Raw genomic sequence first — 26,621 nt, 5'->3', positions numbered from 1 at the left:
GTTTGACATTGATTTATTATTTGATTGATTGATGCTTCATCATATAGATCATTATGGCCAACGATGGTTCTTTAGGAACCAATCATTGGCTCTGCAGGGGCAAACCACTGCTGCCCACTGCATCAATTTGCTATTTAGTATCATGTAGCACAAAGGGAGATATTTGTCAATGAAAAGAAGAGCAAGTGATTTTTATTGGCTAGTTGTTATCTATTGATTGGACTGCCCTAAACAACTCCACCCAATGGGAACTCTCCTACTTTAAGCCCATTGTACATTTTATCCTGCTGCCAGTTCAGAGGGATATCTGCTGCATTAATTCAGGTTCACGGTTCTCCTTGTATAACGTTGGCGGTTATATATCTTGCTTTACTCTGAAGGAGCCAGAACGGGGACACACCAAGAACTGAGATTCTTCTTGTAGAGTATAGAAGAATAGATTTCTTAAAAGAGCCAGGTTTGCTGAATCACCCAACTTCACTGATGAAAGTTTATTCTCTCCAGCCTTGGAAAGCTTTATTAAATTAGGCTGAGAAGAAAAATTATTTTGTCATAGATTCCATCATATTTGTAACCTTCATTTTGTAGCGGACATCAGGTTGAGTTCCTTCTATAGGCCTGAGTTATTAAAGCTCTCCAAAGCAGGAAATGATACACTTTCATCAGTGAAGCTGGGTGGTCCAGCAAACCTGGAATAGATCTAGTCCAGGATATAAAACATTTGCTAACAAATAGCAAAAGACTTTAAAAAATCATTCCAGGTTTGCTGAATCACCCAGCTTCACTGATAAAAATGTATAATTTCCTGCCTGAGCTTTTAATAAATCAGGTCCATTGTGTCTATTCACTTAGGTCTCAATAATTTGACACTCTAAATATTTTAGCCCTGATGAAGATGGCTGCAACCCCTGAAACACGTTGGCATTGGAAGATTATTTTTTATGTTGGAAGTCATTAGACCATGTAGGAGAGTTAGGTTGGCTTTCTCACTTCCAAACAACCTACTAAAATTAATTCATTGTTCTTCCTACTTTGGATACTACAAAGTCACATATGATTAACCTGTGCACCTGATGAACCCAGGGATTAAAGGAAAAGGCAGAAAGTAGGGGATCATGAGTATATACATATTTATACACTGTACATTCTTTTTGCCCCTTTCCTTCTTTAGCAAGACAAATTCCAGGGGACCATTTATTAATAGGATAGGGGCACATGCGCTCTCACTGCATTATTTCCAATCTTGGAATGTCCCAAGCCTATTAGGGGGTCTGGTCTGGTTTCTATAAAGGAGACCAAAAGTATGTGTGTTCCTCAATAGAATATGTGCACGGATCAGTGTTGTGCTGGATTGTGTTAATGGTGGAAACTCATCTTTAATAAAGACCAATCTAAAAAATATTCTGAGAATGATTCCAGAGGGTTTAAATGGAATCACATTCTGGTATAACATACAATGAAAATTATTGCTCATATAGTATATGCGTCCCAAAGTAAAATTATAAAACACATGTAAAAGAATCAGGTTTTTATATAAATAAAAGTTAACATGTAGTCAAGAAAAAAGCATTATTAAAGCTTTCTGAGTTAACAGCAAATCCTTTGAAGATGGCATTGTCACCATAATTGCTGGAGATGGGGGGCACCATCGGGCATTGTCAAAAAAAAACATCCATTGATAGTAAAAACAGGGTCATTCCGTATATTGCTCAGCTGACATAATTTTTTTGGGCACACAATGTTACTAAACCCAAACCTGACCAAATGAAGCAACTCCAGATTACAACCCCCCACAGGCAACGCACATCATAATACTGACCCACAGGCATTCCAAATTATAAACCTTCCCCTCACAGGCATCTCAGATCATAATACTACCCCCAGAAGCTCCCCAGATCATAACTTTGGCCCCACAGGCACCCCAGATTATAACACTGCCCCCACAGGAACCCCAGATCATAACACTGTCTCCATATATTATCACACTGCCCCACAGGCATTTCAGATCATAGCACTGCCCTAAAGTCCCTCCAGATTATAACACAGCCCCCACAGGAATCCCAGATAATAACACTGCCCCCACAGGCACCCCAGACCATATAATTGCCCCCACAGGAATCCCAGATAATAACACTGCCCCNCCAGATAATAACACTGCCCCCACAGGCACCCCAGACCATATAATTGCCCCCACAGGAATCCCAGATAATAACACTGCCCCCACAGGCACCCCAGATCATATAAATGCCCCCACAAGAATCCCAGATAATAACACTGCCCCCACAAGCACCCCAGATCATATAATTGCCCCCACAGGAATCCCACATAATAACACTGCCCCCACAGGCACCCCAGGTCATATATTTGCCCCCACAGGAATCCCAGATAATAACACTGCCCCCACCGGCACCCCAGATCATGACACTGCCCCCCAAAGGCATTCCAGATCATAACCCTGCCCTATAGTCACCCCAGATCATATCATTGCCCCCACAGGAACTCCAGATCATTACACTGCCACCCACAAGCACCCCAGATCATACCCCTGTCCACAAACACTCTCCAAATCATAACACTCCCCCAGCTGGGGACTTTTTTTTCAGGTAGTGTATTATTGTCACCCAAATGGCAGATCCATGTTCCAAAACAAAGCTGAAAAATAACTTGATTTTTTACATTTTGTTCTTCCCTTTAGAATACAGTCCTTTCATCCCTTCCTACCTCTTGTTTTAAAAAAAATTTGTTCCTGGATTTATTAATGCTATGGTATCTGCAGGAGACATTTTACCTTCATTTCTGTCCTAATGATATGAGCAACATTTTTATATTCAGAAATGCCCATGTGTGTAGGTATAAGAAAGTTGTTTACAAAAGCCAACAGCTAAGCTCCATTCCCTTTGCCTGATACATTGAAACATACGATCAAGAGTTTGGGAAAAGAATTTAAAAAAAATGTTTTATTGAAAGAAGTGTCCTTCCCTCCCGTTCATTCTGTGTTTATGCCAAAATCAGAAAAAAAATATGATAAACATTTACTGTTATTTTATTTATTTTCTGTCTGGTCTGCTATATGCTTTCTGTATATTCCTTATAATAAACTGAAATATATTGTCAGATGAAGTCACATTTTGAACTTGTGTATTCAGCCTGTCACAAATGTTTTATTAAAAGTGTACAAGGTCATTCTTCGGAGTGACATTGTCAGTTCGCATTCAGCTCTGTTAGGCAGAGAACAAGCATAGAGGAGCTGACACCGCTAATAGGGCTCATTAGGCCCAGTCGGGAGGACGGCTGAAGTCTAGATGAGGACTTTGTACCGGTGCCGCACATAACAGGCAGAATAACAGATCCTTCCGACTGGTGCCTGGCACAGAAGTCGTGTTTCCTTTCAATGAACCCTGGTGGAGGGATAAGCTTCACTGCCCTGTGCCAAGCTAAAGTCATTGTAAACCAACTTGTATTATGCCTTGGCATTACAGTTGGTGAAAGAAGGGAAAAACCTATACCATTCCCAATCAAATCTAAAACTAAAACATAAAATATAATAAAATAAAATGTATGATATACTAAATGTTTTTGAAAAAAAAAAATCAAAATCAAAATGTATTAAATTTTAACCCTAGGAAAGCAGCTGAAATACATAAACGGAAGAGTCTTGCTTGCCAAAGAATCTGTAGAGTGGCCCATCCTTTTTGGAGACTTTCATGTCACATCAGTGCATTCACACATTTTCTCCAATGTGAACAAATGCATACATTTTGGGTAAACGTTGGCTGAATCTTGGGTAGAGATTGATATAAGTAGACCCACTAGAGTTCAACTTACTACTAATTTTTATTTTTGTTCATGATTCTTATCTTGGTAAACTTGGTATATAATACTGAATATGTATGCATAATATCAAATATTTTATATTTAGTTGTTAATGGACCAGGGACCAATATGTAATTTTTTTTTGGTGTCAATTTTGCAAAAACTTTAATATACCAATTTTATGGAATTTTAAGGCAGTAATTACAAAATATAAACACACGTAAATATTTATTATATTTTCAAAACTCAAGAGATATGTTTACTGTAACAAAAACATTAGATATACATCCAATCCTATGGAGTATGTGACACGTTTCCCAATATAAGCTTCCTAAGGACTAAGAAGATTAGTATCATGTTTAGGATTATATCCACAAGTTATTAAAACCAAAACCCCACCACACTACCACAATATTTAAGATGGCAAATCCATGGGGGACCAGACCAATATCCGGTGCCGATATCCTCCATCATCATCATCATCATCATGGAAGGGTCAAATCATAAGGTCTTTTAATCCTGCTTATCATACGAAGCTTTTATCTGGCACCTGCCCTTCTTTGAATTCATTGAATATTTTTTGATCTTTGGTGCTGTTTATGGAAAGCCAATGTTTTTAATATGATACATGTGTGTTTATATCTTGTAATTAGTGCCCTAAAAATCCCTAAAAATTGGTTTGTTGTAGTTTACTTTATATCTCATAACAATTTTTTAGAAAATAATCCTTAGTATTGGCAGTATGCACGTTTAGTATGGTAAATAGCATTCTCTGGCTAAACGTATATAAAGCTCACTTGCTCAAAGCCAGCTCCATTAGGAAGTAATTGACCTCAACCCTACTGAACATCTTTGGGATGAATTGTAATTATGAGCCAGGTCTTCTAACCCAACATCAGTAACTGACCTCACCAATGGAGGCAAATTCCCACAGACACCCCCTAAATCTTGTGGGAAGCCTTAATAGAAGAGTGGAGGATGTTATATATCATATCAAGGGGTGGCCGAACAACTCCATTATTTGGCTCTTTGAAGTTGTAAAAACTTATTAGAAGTTCAGAGGATATTTATTAAAGTAGGGTGAACAGTTGTAAAAAGAAATGTTTTCAATTAGAAGAAAAACTAGAAGGAAAATCTAAAAACCATTCAATCCAAAGAGAAAATAGAACTTTATGCAAATAAGAAAATTTTTTGAATGTGATATCCAACAAGCACACATTAGTTGTAATTGTTAGGTGTCCACAAACGTACACCCATACTGTGCATTGTTATCAGCTAGAATCTGTCAATGCAAAAATAAATTCTACTTACCTAAAACTTTTTCAAAGCCAAAGTGAATAAAATATTGCCATTATCAGGTATTCAGGAATATAGGGAATATGTGACTTTATTCCACTTCACCTTCTGCATAATATCATGGTGGGTCCTCTGGTAGACACAGGTGTTCATTTCAATCAATATTGATTTGTCATTTATATCTAGGAACCTCACTTACCTGTTATAGAATGTATCAGAAATTCATACTTGACTTGCAATATCTTCTGAAGTGATCTTTAAAGGTAAGTAGGTTAGACCAAGGACATGATGAAGAACCGAGTGTGTTGTGCGCAGTGTCAATGGTAGTACAGGCTACATATCCCTGAAATGGTAAACCCTGAGTCAGCACAATGCAAATATTGTTTGACTGATGTGTTTGAAGAAGATCCTGAGGCAGAGAACTGTATAGGTCAGTTTTTGGGCACCAGTTCAGGAAACAATGTTGTAAAAGTGTAGAAAAGGCAATTAAAATAATCAGGCCCAAAAGGAAACTGATTTATAAGCAAAGGTTAATGTAAATGGATTTACCCTTGGAAGGAAGAGCATAAGATGTCATTTAAATGTATCTTTTTATATATTTACCATTTTTGTAAAGTACACAAGATACGGGATGTGGGAAAAATAAAATGTGTGGTAGCACTTGTCCTTTTCACATACCAACCTCCCTGTCCCGTGCTGAGTTGGGAAACACAATTCCTTTTTGAGTCGGGGACTTTACCTCCTTTCCTCTCCTCAAGGGATGACCCAAACTCCCTTTCACTTTCTGAGTGGGGAGCCCAATCTTTCTTTTCTCTACTGAGTTGGGGATGAACAATCCCTTTTCCTTTTTTTGAGTGGGGGGTTTTACCGTCCTTTCCTTTACTCAACGGGAGACCCAACCTTCCTTTACCCTGCTGAGTGGGGAACCAAATCTTTAATTTCTCTACTGAGTGGGGGGATCCTCCCATCCTTTAACCTACTGAGCAAGGGACCCAACCTCCCTTCTATCTAAAGAGTGAGATACCCACCTTCCTTTTCCCACACCGAGTGGGGGAGGCACCGTCCCTTTCCATTTGTGAGAATATGACCCATGTTTTCTTTTCTCTACCCATCGTCCTGATTGGATTCTCACCTTGATATCTCATCCATTACTTTTGCTGATCTTTTTTGCACAGGCAACCCTGCACGATAGTTTCCCATTGAAAACACCATGGACAGGCCCCCATAGAACTCTGCTGGAATTTACTGGGAAGGTCTGGCCAGAACATTGTACATCAATTAGCTGGAATGTAAAAAAAAACAGAGGAGGCCATGGGCACAATTCCCACATTTGTTTTTGAGAGGATGGGCTAAGTTAGATCAGTAGAGGCGGAGTGAACTTATCTTTTACATATAGCTAAAATAGCAACATAATTGAATGACAAATACATATTTGAATATTTTTTTTTCTTTTATGTGTGGATGTTGTAGAAAACGTTAGTACATGGTAATATACTATGACAGGTGATATTAGCAAATGTAGGACTTCAGCATGTTTTGCATACATGGCAAGTCAGTTTATTCCCCACTGAAAAGAATACAAATACATAGCTATATGTCACCTTACAATCAATGTTAATTTTCATGGTTTCTGCAAATTTCAATGTCACAAGAAATACAGAATTTAAACTTGGGATTGTTGTCATGAATCATGGGTGCATCAATGTTAGTAACCAGTGAAGTGCACATCATTTTTATATATTGTACCTCATTGAAGCTGTTTTTAGATTTGATTTTACTTTTTTTGCTTTACATTATTTCCTTAAATCCACATGTAATGAGTAATATGTATTGATCTTCTGCAATATTGTCCAGTTTGATAACCCTTGATTCTCTGAAATATGCTCTTTAATGCCTCTACTCCATCCTAATGTATATTCATTTTGAGTATTTTTCCAAAATGCTGCATTTGCAAAAAACATAAAACTTTTTTTAAAGTTTTTAAGTAATTCAATGTAATTGAATTTTTTATATGTTTTAATTTTTTTCTACCTATAGTTATCTACAAATAGGTCCAATTGTAGTTATGGATACCTGTCCATTTATTTTATGTTCTTGTTACTCTCTATCATTTCTTGGTTAAATTTAGGCAAAACTTTTTTTTTGTGTATGGAAGGGTTGCTGAAGGTTTTACTGCTATTTAGGAATACATTAGATCAGTGTTCCTCAACCAGGGTTCCTTCAGAGGTTGCTAGGGGTTCAATAAGCAATGAAAAATTTGTGCTTCTCAGTTTAACTTACTCCAATGTTTTTTTGGCTGTAAGGGTTACATTCTTCCTAATGGCCAGCAATGACCAACACATTATTGTACTGTGAGCTGTGGATATAATAATTAAAGAAGGGGCTCCCAGAAGACCTGAAAGTTATTTCAAGGGTTCCCCCATGCAAAAAGGTTGAGAAAGTCTGCATTGGAGACATACCCTCATTTACTTTTCCTCTGATTTCAAGGAGCCCCTGGATAATTGTAATTCCTAATTGTAATACCTATGCCTATTGTATTTAAAGTTAGGGTAACAACCCTTTTATGACATTAATATACTTTCGAATGGAAAACATAATGGATGTGACTCATTAGGAAAAATTATGAAACACATATTCAGGTGATCCCATTATCATTTTCTTCCATTCTATGGATCTTTTTGATGGAAATATATTCTAAAGGAGAATATACTCTTGCCTAAATTTGTACTTGAATTATAAAGCTATTTGTCCAACCATGTGTTAATTAGATTTCTTAGATAATCTTCAATTGGCTTATCCATTGGTTTTGTTAAAACAACTTTCCATACCACTTGAATAGCCACATGCTTTCCTGGCTCAAACAGACCCGTATTTCCCTTCCAGTATAGTTTTACCAAAAATATAATACTTTAATGAAAGTAAAAAATGTCCAGCTTTCATTGCAGAATTTTTTTACTGTACAATTTGTAGCAAAAAATGGTCCTTTTTCACATGAACATCATATTCTAAAACTCCGAGTAGGAAACATGATCATACAAGAGAAGTACATAGCCGGGTCACAATTGAGCTCTTGTCTTTGTTTTTTCTTTTGTAATAAAAAAAGAAAAATTATACATTATATCCACCTTGTTAATTTTTTTTTTTTGTTTTCTGTACAAAATGTTTAAGAATGCCAATGATCATTGCAGTTGTAGAAAGAAAATGAAAACAGAGCTAATGAAGTCCAATACGGCTGAAAGTACTTTTGCCCCCTCTCAGTCACAATAAAGTCAATAATGAGAATGGTGGTGGACGATACAAACATCCTTAAAGTCCTTCCAACAACGTTGACAGTCTCCAGGATATTTTTTTTTTAACTAGGAAGTGCAAGCCGTCAGGGAAATCCTGCTACTCCCAGTCGATACACTTGATTGCGTTGCTGACATCTGGAATGACAATTTTATCTTGTCATATCTCATTAAATTCTGAGCACTATTCAATTTGTTCATTAGTATCCTCAGGCCAAAGACAAGAATTTGGTCAACTTGCATGGATGCTCACTCTTCAGATCTCCAACTGTTGCCATGCTACATAGTCTAGAATGTTAGCACTTTTTTTAATATCCAACACAGTTGTGATTTCCAACCTCATCAATAAATATTGAAGAACTTGCCTTTGGAGATAAAGATCATCAATGCCTCATTGAACTTATGGTTTCAGCAGCTAAGAACATTAAGGTAAGCCATAAAAAAAAGATGTGCAAAGTCTTACCAGCCTGTCCCCATCCAACATATTGCAGATTGGGAACTTTGCTTTCTGTGTTGAACCAACGGTCTCTTTGCAGAGGTCTGACAAGCCCCTACCAATTTAGACAAATCACCAAACCTCATAATCCCCACCTAGTAGGCATCTAGAGGCCCCAATAGGTGCTTGTCAGAAATCTGCAGGAAAACTACTGGCTGGGCATGTTTCTCTACTTAGACTATGGTTGCTTTCTAAAAACAAATGAAAAGACTGCACAAATTTTGATTTGATTGACCTGAAATATATTTAGCTGAAAGTACAATCGGGTTTCAGGATGTAGGTTAGCAACATTTAGAGTTGTGAAAACTGAACACCTGCCATCAAAAGCTAATGTGTCCCTCTAGCCAGTAGGATAGGTATACTTATAGAAGAGCTCAACTCATCTTCCTCATCAACTGTATACCCCCCAACAAAGATTTTTGATCAATGAGTGACCACTGGGACCATGTCCAAATGCTGCAACCCATGGCGCTCCAATGGGTGCTGCAATCATCTATAAAGGTGGAAGATTCTCATGTTGTAGGCAGTTCACAGTCACCCTCTAGTGGTAAGGTTTGGGTTGGGCAGTATACATTTGATAGAGATGAACTGGGTGTATATCTTCTGTAAGTATATTTACCCTTTAATTATCCATTTCATACCTAAACAGTACTTTGCCAATTTAACAATTTTGCAGGGAACAAAAAAATGTTCACACATGTACAGAAGTTAATTGACTTTAATTATTATTGACTTTTTTTACGACCTTTAAAACTTTAACTTTCTCATCCTAAAGTAAGGATCCCCTCAGCTAAAAAGCTGTAATATAACACTATCAGTTCTGTAAGTCTGATGGGCTTCCAAAAACAGTAAACTTAAATGTCTCCTCCTCCAAAAAAAAATTTCCTGCTAACATCTGATACACAGAAACAGTAATGAAAAAATATATCAACGATCTATAGAGCTTTCTTATTTTATTTTTTCTGAAAAATATATATATTTCCATATCATACTTCCCTTTAGATTTATTATGGATTATGACTATCGTAAATGATACAACAATAAATAAAATTTGAATGAGAAAAAAAGAGAAAACAGAAAATGAAAGAAAACTTTGAAGGTGACCACGAATGGTGTTGACTTGACTGGTGGCTTCATCACTTTGCCGACGTCTCGACGGGTCTTCGTCAAACATCACACTTATAGATTGGAATGATTTTTCCCTCTCCAGACTTCATTGGGTTTACGGGATAAAGAGCACTTAGAATATAACATGTGCTTCTTGGCCGGAGCAGTCCACCACTTCTTGTGCTTAGCACAATCTGCTCAATTTGTGTCATGGTTACTCCTGTTGTGGGTGCTACCCACTTCTGTATCCATTGACCTAGAAATTCATAAGGAATTTAATTCTTGTACGCTACCCTTGCCATCAGAAACAGCAAGATAATCAATAACTGAAATGATCTGGTATTTACACTGTGCTTTCCATTACCCATTCTGAGCTGTCGTAGGTACATCTAGTTGTGTTCCCTACTAGTTCGCTATCATCATACTGTAAAAGCATCCCATTAACTGAGAGGCTTCTCCTAGTCCAAATATTTGTGATCTTTCTTGGGTAACTACAGCATTGTGTTGCGGAAAAGTCCCCCATGTCAAATGAATGGCTACGTTTTGCTTTTCCCTCCAGGGGTAACATAAGGAGGCTACGGACTTTGGACTCTTGATTACCCAACAAGGGCTCTTTGTCTGATCGGTGGACTGTCGTCGAAGTCCTGGAGTCCACAGCGTCCTCCTTTTTTTGACACCTCAACTCCAGGGAGGCGAAAGCTCCCATAAGTCTATCAATATTGTGTTTAGACCTGGAGACAGGTCTCCACTTATTGGACAGAGTGCTTTGATTACTCTGTAGGCTATAGTCATCGCCTTCGGGGCTATTTACAGAACTAGAAGAGGAGGAGACACTACTGTGCACTGAGCCACAGTTGAATTCCATGAGTTCATTCCTCACCACCACTTTGGGATTGACTTGTGGTGGAACCCCATTCTGCACTGAATTTCCTCCATTAGTCTGGGAATAAACATTGGTGACATCGGCCATCTTCCCCTGGGAATTGTTGCAAATTTTATATCTTACCATTAATATAACAATGAAGACCAGCAATGTAGCAACTATGATTCCACCAATAACTAGAATCATTGTTCCCCCCAAGAACTGGCTGTGCATGGACTGGCACTGCTGATAGTCCTCTTGGGTGAAGAACTGGGCGCATCCCACTATGTTGGTGGCTGTTAGGGTGGTCGCTGTGTCATCCCAAATGGCCAAGACACACAAATCGTATGCTGTCCCAGATACCAGATTATTCACAACAAATGCTTTGTTTGAAGCAGGGATCATCCTAAAATAGATCAAACACAATCAATCAATTAACACAAAAACAGCAACAAACCTTATTAAAAAAGATGTAGAATCATAACATGCAACCAGGGAATATCTATTGCATGTACACAAACAATATAACATTAAATACAAACATATATATATATTGAGACATTATTAGTTTAGTTTTGCAAACATTTTACAGATAAACAAATTCAATAACTGTGTGGTTCTTGACAAATTAAAAGATACACACAACATTATATAAGGACAAAAAGTGCAATACTTCTGCTGCTTTCATATTATCAAGTTTTTGTGCTATAAGGAGAAATATTATATTTTACAAAAAAAACCTTCACAATTCTAAATATTGAAGACTGAATATTCATATTTTCTACACTAGTCCTTCACTTTATAATCAAAGTTTGGGGACACCTGACCATCACATCAGTATTTGTTGGACATTCCATCCAAGGTCATTTATATGGTGTTATACTCTCTCTGACTCTATAAAACCCCCAACTTATCTGGAAAGGATTTTTACAAGATATTGGAGTGTGGTTTTGGGAATTTGTGCCCATTCAGCCAACAGAGCATTTGTAAGGTCAGGTGGAACAGGAATACCAAGCCCTCTATCAGATTTCCAATTTATCCCGAAGGTGATCAGTAAGAATGGTGGAAGGTAAGGACCCATGTTCTTTCCAAAGGTCAAGGTTGCTTCTTCTACTCAACATGAAAAAGTCTGATCTCATTTTGTGTCTATTTCAAGTTACCTCTTTTTGTACGATAATGTTATGTTTGTTAGACTTCTTCTTTTTTTTGTCCCAAAAATCACCGTACTTAGACAAGAAAGGGGCAATCTCGGTTTTGCTTTTAAGCTTTTTCAATCAAGCGATTTTTAATCAAGCGCCAAATTACCAGGCTGGACATTATGTTATGAATATCTGACACGGTTTTTAAATATATGTCTGCACTATTAGGCGATCCGTCTTCCCCTAAACATACAAACTATTAAACTACCTCTTAACTCCCTTCTTTTCCTACTGACTCATTCCATGTGTGAGCACCTTTATCTCATTGTGCTTGGTTAAGGAGATGACCACAAACCATTCATGTCCTAGAGATCGGGAACTCCCACTATTTGTGACATCTAAATATAAGCAATCAATTCAAATAATATCTTTTATTTGTAACTTTTATAAATTAAGTTTTATACATCTTCAAAGTTTCTGACGTTGGAGGGGGTGGGGTGGGAAGTAAACTCCAGGTATGTGAAATAATGTATTTCCAATGACTTCCTTGCCTTAAGATAACAAGTCCCTAAAATCCAAGATGAATAAATAGACAGATTGATTCCAGCTAACAATGTTCCCTGACATTGAGGGATGGATGGAGTGACATCTTTGCAGGCTGGAAGCTGTTCTGACTTAGTAACTGGAGGCTGCCCATGTCCAGTCTGATCCATTCTAGAGATAAAGAGAGCAAAATAAAGAAAGAGAATATGAGAGAGAAGACAAAGAGTGACAGCGAGAATAGAGAGAGAAGAGAACCCGGAGTACAGAAGAAAAGAAGAGAGAACAAGAGACTGTCTGTGGCCATATAACTGCGGTAAAAGTTCAAAGATATGTTTTTCAACCTTACCATAGATGAAAAGAAACAAAAAATAAATCAAATTTTGACCCTTGCAGACAGAAAGCCCCATTGCAAGAATAGTTTAAAGAAAGGCAGAATGAGGAAGAGAGACAATAAGAACAGGAAGGTAGAGGAAGTAGGGAAGGGCAAGACAAGAGAGAGAGAGAGTGTGAGAAAACAATAGAAAGAAAGAAAGAATGAAAGAAAGAAAGAAAGAAAAAGATTATGAGAGAAGAGAGAGGGGGGGGGGGGGGAGAATAGAGAATAAAAGAGAAAAAGAGGAAACAAGAGAAGGGGAGCAAAATGGGGAAAGAGACTATGATAAGAGAACCAGGGACAATGATGAAAAGATGATAGTGTATGTGGCCAAATTACCGGGGTAAAAGGTAAAATAAGTGTTTTTCAACCATACCATAGATGTATGTAAACATTTAACTCTTTCAGGGAGAGTTGCATGGCACGATCCGTTTAGATAGAGACAGAAATAAGAAGAGAGAAAAATAGAGAAAGAGAAAAGTGAGAGAGCAAGAAAGGTACGGAGAAGTAAAGGAAATGGGGAGAGGGGGAAAAAGAGAGGGTTTGAAAAAGGAGACTATGGGGAGGGAAGAAGAGAGAAAGAGAAAGTGGAGAGAGGTGAAGGGAGAGGGAAACCAAGGTGGGGAAAAAAAAGATATAGAGTGGGGGAGAGAGAAAAAGGAAATTGGAAAGGGAAGAGAAAAAGAAAAAAGAGAGAAGGTAAAAAGAGAAAGAGAGAGAGAGAGAGAGAAGGAGAGAGGATAGAAAGACGGAGGGTGAGAGAAAACAAGATGGGGATAAAGATAGAGAGGGTGGGGGAGAGAGAAAAAAGGGAAGTGGAGAAAGAATGAGAGAAAGTGAAAGAAAGAAAGGAATAGATAAAGGGAGAGGGAAATCAAGATGGGGAAAAGACAGGGGGGAGAGTTAGGTGTGAGTAGAGAGGGGAGATAAAGAGTAAAAGATTGCTGGGGTAAGACATAAAGAGGGAAGGAGAAAGGGAATCTTGATGCTTAGAACATCTTCCCCATGGAGTTTTCTCTTCCCAACTCTCCATAGAATATGCGGCGCACAAATGAGGACAAACTAGACAGGTTCCTTGCTTTATCCCCCTGGGTGGAATAGCAGCTGAACACATCAAACAAATAGAGCGCAATTGAAAACAAGTTTGTATTAACTTCCTTCCTTTGACTTTCATCTCCAGCTTCCAAGAATAGAGCGGCGTAACAATTATAGCTCCTATCAGCAGCCATTCAAGTGCACTTTATTGATTTGTGTAGGTGAGATTTAATGCATATCCTGCAGAAATGGCTCGGCTTTCCCTAGGATACCCGGCCTGGGTCCCATGAAAGCTCAGGCCAATTAGTTTAGGAAGAAAAGGTTAAATTATCTCTGCATTATTTTGTTACTCTCTTTTTTTTTTCTCCACGGAGCTGTAACAGTACCCGGGGCTATCTAGGCAAAAGGTGTAGACAGCGCTGACAAGGATATCGTTACAATGCACAAAGAGGAGCGAGAAAAAAGGCGCAAGTCAAATTGCTGTTTTGATTTGAGTTCACTTCATTCAAGAAAGAAGGCCGCACATCCAACTGAATGGTACGGCGTGCTCTTGTAAATAAGTTCACTGCACTGAACTGACCACAGGAGGGAGCTTCGCCTTCACCCGAGCACTCCGACTGACGTTACTTTAGGCAGACCAGCTGAAATGTTTGCAATAACGCCAACTGTGATATACACAGGCAGCCTTTAAATATTTGTAAAAAATTAAAAAAACTATCTTCTTCCTTGCACATCACTGGATGGTTAAAGACAGCAGAGATTCATCTCATTTACTAAGCCTTTGCAAGTGGAATCATTCACTTTACTATGTAAGCAGCGTGTATTCCATTGTGTACATGGGCCTTGCTATCAAACTCATACTTTTCCATTCGAGCCGAGCTCACACACATGTGCTTGCTTGCTACAGGCTGCATCTGACCTGCTTTGCTTGCAGTGGGGGTAGTAAGAGGCTCCGTCACCTGACCCTAAGGGCTAAAACAGATCCTGGTGCACGATAACTGGAGTAAGAAAATCCGCGCCAATAAAAGAGCTCACAACACACCAAAACATCTAAGAAAAAGCAACATTTTTTATGCAGCACTCAAAAACACACACCGTAGTGCAATATTGTGTCTATGATTGTAGCACTGGAGCTGCCTTTTTGCATTGGGGTGCTGGATAAAATAAAATGGCACCACAACATGCTACTGAATTTTACTGCACATTAAGCTTACAAAATAAAGGTAGGCCTGTAGCGTGCATAGGGGAAGCCCGACATGACTGGGCAGACAGGGAGCAGACAGCATAGGGTTATGTTTTTTGATAGGAAGAAAGTTAAAGGGGTGGGGGGAGTTAAGGAGGAGGAGTTATAGAAGGGGCAGAAGGAGTTAAAAGGTCAGGAAGAGGAAGTGGGGGTCTTTTCAGCGAGACAGGGTGCAGGCAAAGTTTTTCCCACCCTCCCTCCCTTTTTGTTGTTGTTAGTAGGGTCATTAGGTGGCATTGTGGGGGGTTTTGGTTGGTCATAGTGTGGTCGGTTGAGGTCCTCGGGGGCAGTGTGCTGGTTGTTTATTAATTATGGTTTTAGGGACCCATCTACGGTATGGAGTCCCTGGTTTTGGTTATTGGTTTGGTGTAAATTGTTTTGGGGGGTCTGCACAGGAAAGAAAAGTATATATTCATTCCCAAGCTGGGGGCAATTGTGGTTTAAGGTGCAGACCCCAAAAGGTATAATGTGGTGGCCTGCGAGGACCAGCAACCAGTAAGCTAAAATTGGGAAATCAGCATTGGTATGGTATTATTACTGTTTAATTGGTATTTAATTTTATAGATATTACATTTATACTATTGGTTGATATTTGATTGTATTTATGTTATGCTTATATTGTTATTTATATCTTGTTATATTGTTATCTACATTGTTATTTATAATAATAAAGTTAATTAGGTAATATTTTGTTAATAAAAGGCAAAGGGCCATCTAATCAACATATGGTGTGGTCTTTTTTTTGGGAGGGGGGGAGTTTAGTGTTAAAGTTGTTAGTGGGGTAATAAAAGGGGCGGTTGGGGCTTTGTAATCTGGGGGGATGCGAGTCTGCGCCACAGTCATCTAATGGACCTAAACACAGATTCTATACTATTAATAAACATATTTATGAATACAGCTTGTATAGATAGCTAGATTGGTCTTTCTATCCTGTAGACAGCCAGTACTGTGCGATAAGGTTATATTGCATTGTGCAGTAATGTCAATACAACACTGAGATCTTGCTGAAAACTCCAGCTCAGGGGCAGGTCTGTGATCATGATGAAAAGTAGGCTCACCGTCCAATAAAGGCTATGTGCCAGGGCTGTCTGGATCGCCATACTGGCTAGACACATATATCTTTTACCAGACGATACAGTTCCCATATATGTATTGGATTTTAGGTTTTAGTTGTTGCCTGAAGTTCTGCCATAGTGCGCTATTGTCCCTTTTGTGGGGTTTGCCAGTTACCTTATTGTCATATATACCCCTTTGTTTCTTCTCACCCCTGCACCAATCACATTTCCTGCATTAAATGAGTATAATTTTGCTTTAGATCTATTGTGAAATAAATATCTGCAAAAAATGGTCCTATAAGCCCATTCTCATGCCAATTCCATGTCAGCACTGATCACATGGCCTTTTGGAAAGGGTCGGGTCACTGTTCACACAGAGTTGCTGACTTGCTGGATATGTCTGAAGATCATTTTAGCCAATCCTCTGCACAAATCATGTGTTTCATTTTATGGGATCCTAAAGGGACCATGTGCAAATTGGTATACTAGAGTAGAATTATCATTTGAATTATCTCTAAAATGTCTCTCTATAAAATTTGTTTGTTATCGTTTTATTTCCAAGATAATTTCCTTTTGGAATGCATTTTACCAAGGAGCTGCTATTAGCCCATACAATAACAGTGCCAGCCTTTGCTTTGATATTTAGCCTAATCTAGAGATCCCTCTCAGTACTTTATTTTTACCACTAGATGTCCTCAGTCTATTGGTCAGCATCAGTTTACCAACTTCCTCTGGGCCCAGGGTGCTCTAGATCTGCCCTATAGCCTGTGATGAGCTTATCTCTCAGACACTTTATTCCCTCCACTTATAATCATGCTTCTGGTTAACACATGAACTGGCTGGCTGTTTGTGCTGCTTTTTCCTCTGCCACTCAATGTACTACAAAAAGATGATATGAAATCAAATTTATATACTGCCAGCATTTAGGTAAATGTCTAAAATGTCTTAAATGAGAGTTTTGACACAATAGGCCTGATTTATTACACCTCTTCCGAATGGGAGAAATTAAACTATCATGGGAGAACCTGGAAAGGATATGGTCAAGGATTGAGAACAACTAATAGGTAATAAGTTAATAAAATCCATTCCATGTTTGCTGCATCACCCAGGTTCCCCCATGACAGTTTATCTTCTACAGTCTTGGAGAACGTTAATAAATCAGGATCATTGTTTGCACAACAGGTCTAACTATGTATTTGCACAGAAGAACTGCTACAATATTAAGCGTTCCTTTTTATCCGTAATCAGCACTCTTGCACAATAGACATTTCCGCCGATTCTCTTAGCTCAACGAGGGTTAAACGACTTTGCTTCAAAGATTTTGCAGAGATTAATCCTTGAATCCAGCTGACTGGAGTCTAAAGAGAGTGAACATCTCCAGAGGACACGAGCAGAACCTCGGGGCATCACACCATGCGGAGAGTCAAAGAAATTCTCTCTGCATTCACGTTGCCGAGGCTTAGAACCATTTTTATGCAAAATGATATCTATATTTGTGCAACCAAAAACCTTTCTGATCAGAACGTACAAAGCCAAACAAGTCATTCATGATAGGAAAGGATGATAGTTCTGTTATATTGGTATTCAGGGAGAAAAAGGAATTCTCAATATTTCTCCAACAGGTAGATAAAAATTCAAGATATCTAATGAAAAATACATAAATTCTAACCATGAGTGTTTAATTCTGTTCAGCTGTTCTTTTTATATAGACACCCCTGCCTGGAAGTGGAAACTGCCCAGAGAGCATATAATAAATAAATATATATATATATATATATTTATATATATAACATATATATATATATAGTAACATATAGATAATTAATAAAACATATAGTTATATTCAAAATACAAATTTTTCTGTAAATATGTCCAGATCGGGATCTGAATCCAACGCTGCTCCTATGTCTGGCGGTAGCTCTACCCAATAGACCACTTGCAGTGCTGGATAGCTCCCTGCTTGTTCCCACAGTCAACCTTCCCTGGTATTGGAATGAACTTTGAACTCCTTGTTCCTCCCCCAAACTTCCTATTTAAGCCCTGCCATGAATTTCCTGTTTGCCAGATTATTGTCCTTCTGCCAGTGTCTTGCCTTACTACACTACTACTGCTAGATTGCCTTTTCTGCTACTTGCCAGTGCATTGACCTTTGGCTACGGAATTACTGACTATTGCTCACTCCTGTTAACCTGGTTTACCCGGATATCAACTTTGGCTTTCTTCCTGTCATGCTCCTGACCAATACAGCTGCCTGTGTACTGAACTCTGAGTATTTACTATTGTGAATGTGCTAGTTGCTACAGCTATTGGTTTCCGAGCTTGTTTTTCCAGATCGTGACTAGGGATGAGCATGCCTCAGACATTCTCGCCAAACTTTCCTCGAACATCTGATGGCTCTGCGAAATTTTGGCAACCCGATTTCACGGACCCATTGGATCATCGAGGAAATCATTACAGGATGATTCCCACAGCTGCACTCATGAATCCTCCTGTGTGCGAATCTCCAGTGGGAATCCTCCTGTGTTTGATCCCCGGGCAGTAAAGGGTAAATGAGAGCAAGCCCTCATTTAACCTCTAGTGCCTGGGAATCGCACACTGACAGGAGGAGTACCGCGGCTGCATTCATAAATGCACCGCGGTACTCCTCCTGTCAGTGTAAGTACTGGGGCTGTGCTCATCAATGAATGCAGCTGTGGGAATCATCACAGGATGATTCCCACAGCTGCATTCATTCATGACGAGCACAGCCGCGGAAATCCTGTGTTCTTGGATAGAGAATCTCTATCCAAGCACACATACTACAGAGTTGCAAGAGCTATCAGGGGAGCCGAGCTGTCAGCTCTGCTTCCTCGATGGCTCTAGCAGGTCCCAAAAAATTTGTTCTCGACGGCCGAATTTACAGAGGCCATTGGAGCTTACATGTTCGGTAAGCGAGAACGTCCCGATTCGCCACGAGATTGAATTTTAAAATCATCCCTAATCTTGACACCCTATTTGGTTTATTTAGAGTGATGGGTGGGATAACTGACAAATAGGCAGGCTCAGGTGGTGAAAAAGGACGGAGCAACCTTGACTTTTACATGAAAATGCGTGCAACAAATGTTTCTGGATCTGTTGAATATTAATTGTTTTAGGTTTCCCCCATGCTTTTTTATCATATGTTTAGTATTTAGTTTTGCTGAAATGAACATTTGTGATAAATACACAGGAAATGCTGCTTTTAATTGTCCATTTTTATAAATGAATGCAGGGACTAGTTAGTGCTCTTTTGTTTGCCCCAGGTATAGGTTCCTGGTCACCACCCTTTGACAATGAACATGTGACTTGTGTGCCATGGCAGTTGTTGGATTACAGCTCTGATCCGCTTATAGATAACAATTAAATATGTTTTATTAACAGTTTGAACTATAACACATGGGGGGGGGGGGTCATATTAACTGAAAAAAAATACTGTTAGATAATTTGTCCTTTCTAAGGTCTGGTATGAGCCTAAAATAACCCTGGTACCTTAAGTTTATAATTTGTGTATCTCTAAAATTTTTGTACACAGTTAGGACAGGATATACTACAACTACCCAAGGCATATCAATTGCAATATAAGTAACAATGAGTTTGGAATATTTTCTGTTAATTTTGTTTTCCGGGATTACTCATCAAAGAATTTGAATATTGTCTAGATGAAACTAATACTCTAAAGCTGGTGGATGATAGAAAAACTTTAATGTTCCGTGCAAAAATGAAGAAATCCCGATCATGTGATCATGTGGCCAAAGTCACATGACTGTCTCTCCTCCATTTACAGAGCTTTCTCTGCTCAGCTAAGCAAATGGTATTTTGTGGATTGGCAACTTGACCCAACTTTAATCAATGGGATAAGCCATTGATGGAGTATTACAGAGAGCAAATGGTAATATCTAACCAGTGTTATCAATGAGCCTCTTAGTTTTGAACCATTAAAGTGTAATGACAGCCAAAATGTATTCTTGTTTAGAGAAACGTTTGCTCATTTCCTGTTTTGATGCCAATGAGTTTATCAGACAAGAAGCAAAGGAAAATGTGCACACAGACACATAAGAATGCTTTGTGTAGGGTAAGCTAATACCTTTAATAGTAGACACATTTAGGTGTAAGTTCAAGTTGTGTAAGTGTATATTTAGGAACATTTCCCACAAACTTGGAGTGTTGTAAACATTTTTAGTGTGATGTTTAATACAGTGTGAATGTAGTATAATTGGAACATTTCTGAGCAAGGTGGAGGGGAATGCCAATGTGTTACCTGCATAAGGAAAATGTGAATATAAATAAGAAACTTGTACACATTTATGCTACACATATATGAGACGCTACTCTAGCTGGCCATCCAGAGTTTTAAGAAACTTCATGGTGGGACTTGATGGGATGCTCCAAACCAGGGTTCCTCCAGAGGTTTTCAAGGGTTCCTGGAGCAGTTTGTACCTCTCAGGTCAGTGTAAGTGGCACCAATGATCTTTTTGGCTATCTGTAAGGGTGACATTCTTCCCAATGGCCAGCAATTTAAGAGGAATTCTTCCCACTGACTCCCGGACTAATATACTGTGAGCTGGGGATATAGATAAAAAGAACAGGGGTTCCCCCATGTTATAAAGGTTTATAAAGGTTCTTCCAAACAGTCAATGCCAAAGCAAGTAATACATGGATAGAGCAAGTGGAAATAGAATTATTAAGGATAGGTAAAGGGTAAAGACATTGGAAGAGGATCTTAAGGTTTTGCTATTGGATTCCCTGCTGAAGTCAAGGGCTCAGCTGGGTCAAATGGCAAACAAGGATGAGCTAAAGTCTTTGGGGAGGTGGAGTTGAAGTCATGGTGGTCATGTCTTCTTGGTTCATCATGAAACAAAATGTTTTATGATTAGATACCTCACCACTGGTAATTTAAATTGCACTTGGCCAACCTTCATACCTTCAGTACATCTAAGGGTGACTTTTGGACACCCTTAGAAGGCCTTTAACTCCAGATATCAGCAAGGTGACAGGTGATTGATTTTGGTATATAAAGGTCACGCTTTGGTAAACTTCCTTATAGTAGCCAAGTTTTTCACTGTATCTTGTTATCAATGTTTTTTTTTTTATTACATTACCGATCTGTGGCTTTAGCAATGTTCAACAAGAGTTAAGAAGAATTTAGTAAGACTGTCCCTATGAAGAAGCACAGCCTGCCTCTCCTTTGCCATACTAAGTTTATCGCCAAGGCTAAAGTCAACATTGCATGTGGATACTCAGAGACTACTGCATGGAAATAAACCGAAATACGTGGAAATAAAATGTGGTTTTCAACAAAAAGCCACTCAATGGTATTCTACATCCTAAAGCCTGAAGAATTATATTGAGTTTTCTCTTGTCTCTGCAAAACACCCCTGTATTTGATTTCATCCTGCCAATACCTATGTCTGCTTAATATTAATATAACTCTATATCCAATGCCCACTGTTGTGGTGGCATCCCATAGACTGAAGCTAGCTCACTTAGAGAAAATATAGAGCTGCTGACTAATAAAACGTTCATTGTTTTTGATTGATACAGGTCTGTGAACTGTCAAAAACCAAGAAACAACCACAATAGAACTCCCATTGAAAAATGTTGGAGGTCAGGAGAAGCAATGTGTCCACGTTAGACCCAATCCTGATGATAACAATACGAATAGAAAAGTCTTATATGCTATTATTTTACTATTTTACAATTTTGTTACCAATATATGAATGGAGGTGCTAAGATATGTTTGTTGTTTATGAAAATTATTATTGTAACTCAAACGTGAATTCCCCTTTAAATTCTACAGCGTTCAGTTTGCTGATTACGATATGTATGTATGCAGCCCAAAATAAACTTTAGGATTTCTGTTGGTTTAAAATGCTCATTTATGCCATTTGCCAACCTCCTTCCGAATTCCTTAAATGATTTTGACACCTCTGAGAAACGCAGAATGTCAATGAACATCAAAAAAGGCTTCTGCAAGATAAACTTTCACATTCAGTCAAGTGAAGGTCAGATGGTGTTCAGGAATGATTATCATGTTGTTTTTTGTAAAGTTTAATCTACTTCTGTTTTGCCCCCCCCCCCTTTCATCTCATTAACACGTTAATGAACTTTCCTAATAAAAACTTTCAGTTTCAGTACATACCTTACGTTGGTCCCAGAGATGCCATCACTAGGTCTATGTGCAATACAGGAAGATCAGACTTGTGGGAGGAGAGGATAAAAATCTGTACCTAGCTTCCTGAAGAAATCACAGCACCCTGTCTGCGAAGTCCTCTGAAGAATCCCCCAGCCTTGGTGCCAGCAGTGGGCTAGTTGTTGGAAGGAGTTATGGAAATAGCAAATTGTCTTGATCTGGAGAATTGGACATTTAGATATTGTCTGGCTATACACGTAAAGGATAAAATGGGGTCCTATGTCCTAGAAAAGGTAGCAGCTTGGGGCTCCTTCCATCCCTTGATTGGCATGGATACGTATTGCAATAGACAAAGACAAGCTGCCCTATCTGTGTTACTGGTATGGGTATTGCCCCATGGGATATCAACTTTTGGCCCCAATCATTCCTTGAGAAATGGCAGGCTGGTGTTGAGCTTTGTACTTTCCCCCTAGATTTGAATGCAGGAGCATGACGGTTGTAGATGGACTCTCTTACTTAGTACAGATTTATGGTCATAAAAATAAAGCTTGTCGCTAATGTTCCCCATGATAATTGGCTTGGATTTATTTTGTTCTCTTTTTTGACTCTGTATCCACCCTATTTGAGTGTGTGTGGGAGGTATTTAGGTTTGAGGTCAGCGTTCTAGGCAGGGATGATTTGTCATGTGTTTTGGTTTCAATAAGTTTTTCTTAACGTGTTTTCAATAAAAATTTACAATTCAACATTTTAGATTATTAGTTATCAAGGCAGTGCTTAAAAAAGGAAAGGAAAAAAAGACATGTAAGATTTGTCACGTGTTTTGACGGTATACAAAAAACTTTGAAAGTGATTACAACCAGAGCCGGACATAGGGAAATGAAAACTGTGCCACTGCAGAAGGGACCTGGACTCTCTTCAGCCAACAGGGGCCTCCATGGAGGCCCAAAGTGAGTGCTGTAGGGGCCTCAGGTCAATACTGTAAGGGGCCCTAAGTCAATTTTGCACAGGGACCCACTATTGGGTACTTCTGCCACTAAATCCAGCTATGACTTCACCCTTGACCCTAAAGAGTCCTTAGTAGTCACAAAGATAGTGATCTAATTAACTCCATAGGACTGGGGAAATCCTGAAAACATCACCTGTCATTAGCATTTCGGTAGCCAGCTGACCTGTCACCATCAGATATTGTGTTTTCTGATGTGATTGACAATGAAGATTATTGTTTTGTGTTTTCGGGTTTTTGTGTTTTTGGGTTAAGGGTAATAAAATAACTAATGAAATTCCCATAGGTAGGTATTCGACTAGAAACCCTTCCACCAACAAACCCCTACATTAATTTTGGCGAACAGAATATAGGGAGGAGGTCCTGTCAGGAGGTCCTGTCCTTCAACATTGAGACCCCTAAATGTTCAGGGGAGGCAGGAGGCTTGGTATGGGGAAAGAAAGGGAGCAAACTCACTGCCCCCCTCTTTCACAGCCACCCCAAAAAAGGTTGATTCAATGGTATCCCCACACTATATTTTTTATGAAAATAAAATCACAGTGTGCAGTGAAATCAGAGAAAGAAAATGTCAGTACAGCAGTAAAGTTCGTACAATTGTGCAAAGCTGAAGGAAACACCGGAGGGCTTATTCAAATATAATTAAAAAGGTAATAGAAATGTTTGTATTTGTCTTCACTTACAGATAAATTCTGATAATAAAAGAAGAGTTACCCCTCACCCTGTGAGAAATACCCCCATGGTTTAGAAGTATTGCTGGCAAATGAAGACGGAGCCCCCTTCCAACATCTGTGCCACCATTTCATTTTCATTTTTCATATTTTTCGTTTATTTTGCTGGAATAAAATTTATGGCTTCCCCATGAAACATTAATATGTAATAACCTGACATGAGTTTGCTATTTTTATGCTAACCCTGGATTTGACTAAAGTTCTATGTAAAGTGAGCCTGGCATAAATAAATCACATTATGAAATATTTAACAGGTCTATATCGATCTTATGTGCTCACCTATAAATGCAATGACTTGAGCAAATAACGAGGCATTCTAATATTTCATAGCAGGTCCGGGCATGACCCAGATTGGTGTTTAGCTGGACAAATTTTCGAAAGAGATTTAACTACAATATGTGAATTTTCGAATTGCTAATATTTGAATCCAATTTCACAGACTTTCATATAGTTCTAAACCTTCACAGGTACTTTCCATACAGTGTTTAGTATTTTTTTTTGTAAAGTCTTCTAAAGACATCCATATTTTAAAATAGCTTGGGGTCACGGAAATGTTGAATACCCAGCAGGGTTTTAAAACTAGGGAAATCCAATTTTGCTCCTTGCCTTATTTTTAACTTTTCCAAGTTGGAAAAAAATAAAAAACAGAATAAGCCTTTAAATTATAGATGCCGCTATAGTATTTGAAAATCTCTTTCATTTCAGCCCTACTTTCTGTGATGCCGTGTGATTTGTACAAATAATGCATATCGCCAATGAAAGATTCACGCCGTACAAAGCAGCGGCTTATGAATAAGCCAACGTTGTAATTTAAATTGGCTGCTTAAAATTCTCCGATGCTTTGCGGTGTCAGAAATTAGCCGGATTCGCCGGAGTTTGGACAGACAAACAGGGGGGCTTACTTGCCAAATGCAACGCTATTTAAAATACGTCAAAGTTACTATTAAACATGCAAAAAAGCCAGCAACAATTAAAATGCCATTTTCTTTCTTCTCTGTTCTTTCAGGTTTTATTCTTTTTTGGAAACCAGAAGACAGAGATTTGGAACGTTTGACATCTGTGCACAGCAATCTGCGAGCGCTGGAAATGAAATAAATTGTCAGCTCAGCTTCGGATGAGGTTTATTTATTTATTTATCTATTTATTAGGCAGAATGCAGAGGTGTATCTTGTGCTTGGAATTATTCCGCTTTGCATATGTAATAGTTTTACGGGTTTAAAATTTATAAAAAAAGGGAATTTGTTATCGGTTTAGATTTGTTTCATGAATTTTATATAGGTAATGTCACTCCGCCAGTAGCACTGCATGGCTCACAGTTTTCTGTAAGGAACATTCTAAGTCATACACAGAACAATATTTTTACAAAGCCAAGACTTTTCCTAGAGCGGAATAAAAATGGGTCAGCTTTCCTGTCTTATGACTGTTAGGACTACAAATGATCAATGGTATGTGGTTCCAAATTACAACATACAGAGACATTGTTGACCATTGTGCACCTCCAGGCTGCAGGTTGGTGAAGACCATTTTCCGTTCCCCCATGACTGTTCCCTGTGTACAAAGCCAGCTCCATAAACACATGGGGTCACCAGATTGGTGTGGAGGAACTCGAGTGTCCTGAACAGAGCCCTGACCACAACCCTTCTGAACACCTTTGGGATTAATCAGAACATCAGCACCTGATCTTACATCAGGCTTATTTGGATAAACGGGCATGGGATGCCGCAGACATGCTCCGCAATGTAGTGCCATTTGTGAAGGCCATTATAGCCACAAAGATAGTGACCAACTATAAAAAAAGGCCATTTGTTTTAGAATTGGCTGTCCAAAAAGCTTTTGTTAATGTGATGGTCAGGTGTTTACAAACAGGTAAAATAGAGATAGAGAGATGTCTGTGTGGTCCCTATAAACATTTTACATCCATGACACTGATATCAGATAACCCTGTTGGTTTTTTAGACCACCAAAGCAAGAAAAACATTATATTTAACTTTGTATGTAGCTGTATGAAGAAAGGATAAAAGAGGAGGGGAGTCTGTCTGCCAAGTTTCAGTTATTGACCTCTAATCAGTAACCTGAGAGGAGCCTGCAATATATGTGAAAAAAGCAGAGAGCTAACTACCAGCTGGATATAAAAATATACAAATATACTGTAACTGGAACTTTTTTGAAAAATAAAAATCACTTACCTTTCCCAATGGCAAGCCTTATATCTATCCACAAACCCAGCTTAGTAAGTCCCGCACTGGCTTGGCTTTCACTCTGGCACTCATAGAGTTCAATGACTACATCTTCTTTCCTCTTTTCTTGACACATCACCCAGTCTTGCACTGTACGGGTGCACGATTGGGTGACGTGTCTTTCTGAAAAAGTCACATGTGTGAGATCAAAAACTTTTTTATAATATGGAAAACCTCCTATGACACATGCCTAATCTCAGAAGGAGCGTGCACAGCATGTGACGTACAGCTAGGTACATAAATATTTGGACAGAGA

The 26,621-nt window shown here is 38.7% G+C and overlaps 1 protein-coding gene across 3 annotated transcripts in view; it reads right to left on the bottom strand.

Annotated features, from left to right (window-relative positions):
* Window positions 1-6,647: 6,647 nt before the first annotated feature.
* The window catches only part of LRFN2 (leucine rich repeat and fibronectin type III domain containing 2), a 328,627-nt gene continuing 308,653 nt past the window's right edge, over window positions 6,648-26,621 (bottom strand). Inside the window, exons 5-6 of one of the 3 annotated variants that reach the window (XM_072409995.1) lie at window positions 11,006-11,267; window positions 6,648-8,534 (exon numbers count right to left, since the gene is read on the bottom strand). In XM_072409995.1, coding sequence (XP_072266096.1) covers window positions 8,466-8,534; window positions 11,006-11,267 — 331 coding nt within the window. In that variant the 3' untranslated portion in view covers window positions 6,648-8,465. Of the gene's footprint in view, window positions 11,268-26,621 lie in introns of all 3 variants that reach the window. The other 2 variants (XM_072409996.1, XM_072409994.1) reach the window with 2 other exon arrangements.

Source organism: Pyxicephalus adspersus, chromosome 4, assembly GCF_032062135.1.
Source record: "Pyxicephalus adspersus chromosome 4, UCB_Pads_2.0, whole genome shotgun sequence".
In the NCBI taxonomy this organism is placed as follows: Eukaryota; Metazoa; Chordata; class Amphibia; order Anura; family Pyxicephalidae; genus Pyxicephalus; species Pyxicephalus adspersus.
The sequence above is the reverse complement of the archived record's forward strand: the minus strand, read 5'-3'. Positions and strand labels throughout refer to the sequence as shown.